This window comes from Berghia stephanieae, chromosome 1 (genome assembly GCF_034508935.2).
Source record: "Berghia stephanieae isolate SIO BIC M18660-M18661 chromosome 1, UCSD_Bste_1.3, whole genome shotgun sequence".
NCBI classification, from domain to species: domain Eukaryota; kingdom Metazoa; phylum Mollusca; class Gastropoda; order Nudibranchia; family Aeolidiidae; genus Berghia; species Berghia stephanieae.
Window position 1 is genome coordinate 37,087,017 of NC_088360.1, and position 7,500 is coordinate 37,094,516.

Consider the following 7,500-nt stretch of genomic DNA (forward strand, 5'->3'; position numbering starts at 1 on the left):
TGAAACGTTATTTAAAATAAAACTAAAAGGCAGATGGATGGCAAGGCGGGAAGACAAGGGTGGCAGTATAATTTATGGAAATAATCATGTTTGTGACGTGTTTTGATTATGGTGTTTTCGTGGTAGATAAAAAAAAAAGATATTAACATAAGAGAGTTGAACTTTTATATAGCGCTATATCCACTAAACATGCTCAAAGCGCTTTACAAGGGGTCCCTAGCCAAGAAAACACTTAACATGTATGACGAGACATGGCGCCTGAAAGGCGATATTACAATTTTTTTCGCACAGAAACAACGCTGCTATCGGCACTCAATTTACACCTGTGGATGAGAGAATATGAGTAAAGAGGTTTTTCCAAGGACTCAACTATGAGCCACTCGGGACTCGAATCTAGAAACCTTCTTATCCGAAAGCGAGTGTCATACCACTAGACTACATAGCCACTAGAACACTGCCAGTCATTTACTACCATAACATGAACAGTTGCTGAATTCCATATGAGAATGTAGACATGGGGATAATAGATTCTCCATCCTATTATAATAGCCAAAGAAAAGCATTTTGTTGCTTTCATATTGAGAATCAAACATCACTGTTTAGTGGGTTAATTAGAAATAATAAAACATCATTACCAGATATTCATATAAAGTTTTTCCATCTGACTCCTTCCATAAAATAAAACAACGTTATGATTGTATACAAATAACCTGAATAACCTTTCTTACCACTGTTTAATTGAAACGTTACCCATTCTTAATCCAGGTATATCAAACTTTAGCGATGGAACCCGATAGCAGCGATAATTCCTCCACGACCACCACGGCAGCACCAACAACTCAATCACCCATTGCAACGGAAGGTGACAACCAACGGCTCAGAGATGCCGTGGCCAAGGGAGCAAGTGTCAGGGTTGGAATCAAAGAACGATACTCTACTGGACAGGTGTTCTTGGATCTTGATAATATCCGTACAAATTTGGAGAACAATCAGGTAAAAAAATGTATAATTTCTTTTGTTTTTGTTTCTCAGCTTGTTGTGCTGTTTTACAAGGCTAATTCGTGAGTTTTTTTTTAATTCCAGGGCTAAAATCACTGTAGGGACATATCAGCGTTATTTGAATAAAGATGACATCATAATAATATTTTAACAACAATGTAGATTGTATGTATTATAAGGGTACTATTGCAATAGTCAATTTTTTAAAAGCATCCCCCCTCCCCCCCCCCCCCAAAAAAAAAAAACAACAAAAAAACCAAAAAAAAAAAAACAAACAAAAAAACAACAAACAAACAAAAAAACAAAACAAAACAAAACAAAAAAAAAACAAAACAAAACAACAAAAAACAAGACACAAAACAAAAACAAACCGAGGCTACGACTTACGAAAGAATATTTGTTTTCTTTTCCGGACACTTTATCTATAATGATGTTTGTAAATGTGCTTAATAATATCATAGTCAAAGCAACACATACTTAAATCTGTTTTTCCATAAAATGTGTATCCTATACTGTTGTCTAGAAAATTAGATAAATTAAATGATTTTTTTATACACACGTGCTCCGGAAAAGAGAATATCTGAGGTTCAATTACAAGTCAATGAAGACCGATTTCTTATTTTTTGTCCTTTACCTCCTATTTGAAAAAAAGGAATGCTTTTTATCTTGCAATCTGTTGATCTGTCTCCATGCCATTCACAAATTTCCATAGGACAATGAGAAGGAGTGCTGTATTGCATATATATATCTAGATGCGACAGCAGATCTTTCAGACGTTCTTGTATCATACAAACAAAGAAACACAACAGCCACTAACGTGTCTAATTTTTGATGTTGAATATAGCCAACATGTTCAGTAAATTGATAGGCACTATCTGAATGCATCTACTTTGTGGATTAAAAAGATAGGCACAATATGAATGAACCTAAACTCGGGGAATAGAATGTTAGACACTATCTGATAGGGAGTATCTTGAATTGAATCAAATTGAGCTTTTATATAGCGCAATATCCACTAAATGTGCTCAAAGCGCTTTACAAGGGATTCCTAGCCAACAGCAACACTTAACATGTAGAACGAGACATTACGCCTGGTAGGCGATATTGCAATTTTTTTCGGACAGCGACAACGCTGTTAACGGCCAGGTACTCATTTTACACCCGAGCAAGGTGAGAGAATGTGATTAAAGAGTCTTTTCCAAGGACTCAACTATGCGCCGAGCGAAGCTCGAACCCAGATCGAAAGCGAGTGCCATACCACAAGACCACATAGCCGCGCTTTTATTTTCTTATTTAAAGATACTTGTACAATTTTGCCGCGCACTTTGGCTTTGTTTAAACATAATTTGTATTTTGTTCAATCCTCAGACAATAGCTCAAGCTGTAAAGAGTGTGGCAATAGAGAGGAAGGATGGCGAGATTGAATATTCCATCCCAGCCAAGGTTTCAGAATTATCCTTCCTCATCACATCAGAGGGTTTGGCCAGCTCCAGAAAACGCCAACTTGCCACACGGAACATGCTCATCAACTACGTGTCGAACTCAGCAAACATCAGTTGGTTTGTTAACAAGTAATATTGGTATTGCTTACCTCTATAGATAGAATGCGCTTGGCCAAGGAGTTCACAACATTGCCATCCGGAAGTATAACGGACCAACACACAAACTCTGTGTAACCATGAACTTTTATAGTCTGGTTAATACAGTTTAGTGAGAACAACTCACAAACGCGGATGGCAAAAACAATAACAAAGGCCCGAGTGACGTCATCTGCATACTATCTATAGAAGTTACAAGCTATTAGAATATCAGAAATGTGTCACTGCTGTGTGCCATATAATCAAATCTTTCAGTGTGTCAAAATTTAGCACTGACAAACTATCTCTCATTGTTTGAGCTAAATAAAATAATTTGTTCGACTTAAAAAATGATTTCATAGCATATTATAATTGTAAGGTGATTGCGGATGTTATTTTTCCAGTATTGCTTTTGCTTATCTATCGTTTTACACACAAAACCGTTCCTCGTTGAATAATTTCATTTCGTTGGTTATCCTCAGTTGATGCTATGCGTTTAGGTAAAATACTCACAACATCGGCTAGCTGGATATAATGTACCAACACACTAAACCGTGTGTTACCTTTAACATTTATAGCCTGATATAATTTAATAACAAAGAGCTGAGTGACGTCAATTTCGTTCCATATATAGGTAAGTTTTCCACAATCAAAGATTTTGCATAAATTCATCTTTTATATAGTTGGTATTGAAATGTTTACATGTTCAAATCTTCATTAATAATGATTACTATAATGCAACAAAGTTATCTTTGCTGTTCATTCCCCTGTTACATATTTTAACCCCTAATATCATTCATCAATTAGACATTGATGGCAATCTCTTTAAAAATTTAGAAATTGTAAGAAAATTACTCATTTGAATAAACAATTTTTGAAATACCATAGTGTTTGTTTGTTTATTTATTATAAAGTTTAAAACGTCATTGCGATTGTTTTAAGTCTATAAGAGTAGTCATTCAGAGCCATGAAGCCCATGGAGCTGGAGTTTATTCCCGTGCCTATAGCGTGTAACGGATAATAGCAATTGTTTTGCTATCCTTTTGATAGGACGCTAGTCTTTCGCAATGCACTTTCCGCTAGGTCTAAGAGACCCAACTACCCATTCACTACTGGGTAGACATGGCGTTGGGGGGGGGGGGGGGTTCAGAATAAAATCTCGACTGCACCAGGGATCGATCTTGGTCTCTTTGCGTGTGAAGCGAGTACTCTACCAACTGAGCTATTGGGACCCCCTTAAGTCTATAAGAAAGGTAATAAAATTCACAAGACATACCGATGTCATAGAAATGAGTGTTACCGTTGACTGAAGCAAGAATAGGTAATGGGGCATAATCAACGTGTCGTATATGTCTAATAATACACATTTATTATGGGTCCATTGTTGTACTTCTCAAACCAAAACAAAAGGCTGCCCATTACAACAATGCTATCGTAGTCTGAAAAATAAAACCCAACACATATAAAGAATTTTGAGCAGGAAACTCGTTCTTCAAACATCGATCGATTGAAATGATTACTCATCTTGTCAAAAATTCTCAAACCTGGGACTTCAAGAGTTCAAAAACAGTATTATGTTGGTGTGATTTAGACGCAGAATTTTGATTTTATTGTCCAAAACATAAACCTTATATTAAGTTGGGTTGGTTTTGTTTTTTTGTAATAGATTTTAATTTAAGATAAATGCATTACATTCATGATATGACAGAATTAAATTCTCAAATCGCTGGTCATTTCAACTATAGAACAATTGGTTTTGGCACAACAGGTCATAATATTAGACCTCTTTTATTTCATATAGATAGACCTCTTATTTTAAGGTCATTCATATTTTTAGACATCTTTTATTTTAGGTTCATTCATATAGGTAGACCTCTTATTTTAAGGTCATTCATATTTTTAGACCTCTTTTTTTTTTAAGGTCATTCATTTATTTTAGATTATAATGTTGACGTGAAATACTGACAATTTGTGCTGAACAGTACTTGGGTTAGACATTTTAAAAATATTAAAGCGCAGAAAGTTATCATTTGAGATTCGAAATAATCATGGGATAGCCTACTTGTCCTGAAAACCGTACAAATCTATTCTACTTGCAAGGGCGTGGCTATGTTGGTTGATTTGGTGCCTGGCACCGCATCCATCTTTTAAAAATGGATTATAGCATTAAAAAAAAAGAATAACTGAGAAATGGAATATACCGCCTCTCACTTATTTGAGTAAATCTTTTCTTTATTTTTTCTGTATTTAATTTGCATCTATAAATTATAGCAGGTTTTAAGTCATTTTCTTCCGATCCGGACACCACCCTATATTGTATGCATGCCACGCCACTGTCTACTTGCAAACCCCCCCCCCCCCCTTCCCAAATATTCTTCATTTCATCCAGTAAAAAATAATTACTTCATATATCGGTGATCGATTAGAATGTCTTATAATTTGTCAGTGCAGTGGATATCGCTTAAGATGAACTCCTTGAGTCAAGAAGAAAAGTTTACCTTTATCAAGGTTTATGGGATCTATTTTTAAGGGAAACAACCTATCATTTCAAAATGAGTGATATGTAAAATCCCAGTAATCTCCCCTATTCATGAAACTATTTCGTGACTCTTTATCAATGACTTTACATTGTCTTGTCATTTCTTTTTCTTTTTTCTTTTCTTTTGGAAGCGGGAATAGATGGGGGTAGGCGGGGGGGGGGGGGGTGCATAGAGATCTAGAAAAAGGTCACTATGGAATAGAACACTAATTTTAACAGGACAGACTTTGATTATATGAGGGAAAAATACGGTGCTTGACGAAAAAAATATTTTAAGCGAGCATTTATGTTACGGGAATTAATCTTATCTGGACTTCACTGTACGTTATTCTTGTTCTTATTCTTATTCTTATTATCCTTATCATTATTATATTACTATTATTTGTTATTATTATTATTATTATTATTATTATTATTATTATTATTATTATCATTATTATTATTATTATTATTATTATTATTATTATTATTATTATCATCATCATCATCATTATTATTATTATTATTATTATTATTATTATTATTATTATTATTATTATTATTATTATTATTATTATTATTAGTATTATTGTTTGTTTTTCAAGCTATAAACGATTACTAAAAACATGTTATCCCTTTATTATTAAAATTGTTCGAATAATTTGTTCAGAGAGATGTTATGACTTTTTGGCCAAGGCAAATAAACATTTGAAACATTTGTGAAGGACTTCGATGGAATAAAAGAACTGTTTGGTCAGAATGCGCAGCTCTGTTTTGGAGTTAAGCTTGTGTTGTCACAAGTATGATGTGTGGATCGATCTCTCGTTTTATCACAAAAGTCAAACGATGTTAAGCGTGGTCTGTGAGTGGCCCTATGGATGACAGTGATCGTGGACGTTTCTAGTCCCGACGCTATAGCTTTGGGTAAGCACTTAATAACACATTACCGCCACTCGAATCACGTGTGAACTAGTACCTGACTATGGGCAGTGATGAATATGTAAGAGTGCTGGTACAATAAGACCCCCCCCCCCCTGGTGCTGTTTGAAATGAAAACATGATTCCATATAGCCTGTTGGAGGGAATAGGTGCAACACTGTGAAGCGCACTGAGCATGGTAAGTCCATGGAAATGCGCAATATAATTTTTCATATTTATTTATTTATTTGTGATCAGGGCCATCGCATCCATGGTCACCTCTTGAGTGATTGAGGAGTAAAATACATAACGTTTTTTTAAACCAATAACGGAATGTCTCCTTCTTAATCGAATACCGAGGCTACCCAGTTGAGTGTATGTTCTATGTGCATGTGTTTTTTGTGTATTTCTCTCTCTCTCTCTCTCTCTCTCTCTCTCTCTCTCTCTCTCTCTCTCTTTCTCTCTCTCTCTCTCTCTCTCTCTTTCTCTCTCTCTCTCTCTGTATATATATATATATATATATATATATATATATATATATATATATATATATGTGTGTGTGTGTGTGTGTGTGTGTTATAGAGTGGGATATTATATTCAATATTGGCATCACCACTCACCAAAATTAAATCAGGAAGAATTTGATAACAAGGCACAAGAAATTGTTTAGGTTGCAAAGGGTAAGTAATAGTTATGACCTTCCCCCCCCCCCCCCCCCCCCCCCCATACCCACGCATCCATTTCTCTCTTGTAAATATGTTCACACGAAAGGAATCCGGGAGATGGGGACTATTTAACTGTAAATTGGCTTGATAGCAAAACGCATTTTGAGAATAATTTCAAAACTCTTTGTTTAAAATAATATGTTCATATTCAATTAAAGAACCCTTTTACAACAACTATGGAGCATGCAGGCTACATTACATTTATATGGTCAATTGTATCGCACGATTATACTTAAACATAACATACAAGTCACGATAAATCATGAAAACTTACGATAGCTACCAATGAAAAGAAGTATATCATTATCTTTGAAATAATGTTCACAATATTGAGCGCTTTATAAAATCTTCTTTAAAAATATATCAATGATTGAGAAATATAATAATAATCTTGAACATTTTGCAGATTAATTCTAAACAGATGGACAATATTGAAAGTGGAGAGTTTATATCAGTGCATTACACATGTACTACTTGTCTTGAATAGTATCAAATGATCAGTTGTTTCTAAATTTTCACATGAAAACGGTTTGTTTATAATCATAAAATGAAATAGGCTAATTTGAAAAGACAGCATAGTGTCTAAATGTGCAATTGGATTGAAATTATCACTAAAAATTAATCATGGATATACTTAATATAATTTACATATTGCAGGATATCAAAACTGCAAATTAATATTTTGCATAAGCATGGTTTTATTTTATTTCAAAATCGAGATAAAAAAAAGTTAATCCGGTGGACTTATTAATTTGCTTTTTTA

General features: G+C 34.3%; 2 protein-coding genes across 2 annotated transcripts in view; one reads left to right on the top strand and one right to left on the bottom strand.

Moving 5' to 3' along the window:
• The window catches only part of LOC144963883 (uncharacterized), a 10,562-nt gene extending 7,107 nt beyond the window's left edge, over window positions 1-3,455 (top strand). The window contains exons 10-11 of the mRNA XM_078897832.1: window positions 766-993; window positions 2,368-3,455. Coding sequence (XP_078753958.1) covers window positions 766-993; window positions 2,368-2,574 — 435 coding nt within the window. The 3' untranslated portion in view covers window positions 2,575-3,455. The remainder of the gene's footprint in view (window positions 1-765; window positions 994-2,367) is intronic.
• Window positions 3,456-6,860: 3,405 nt separating this feature from the next.
• LOC144963890 (3-oxoacyl-[acyl-carrier-protein] reductase FabG-like) overlaps window positions 6,861-7,500 on the bottom strand; it is an 8,256-nt gene continuing 7,616 nt past the window's right edge. Inside the window, exon 2 of the mRNA XM_078897839.1 lies at window positions 6,861-7,500. This exon is cut by the window's right edge and continues 1,598 nt beyond it. The gene's annotated coding sequence lies outside the window, so the exon portion shown is untranslated.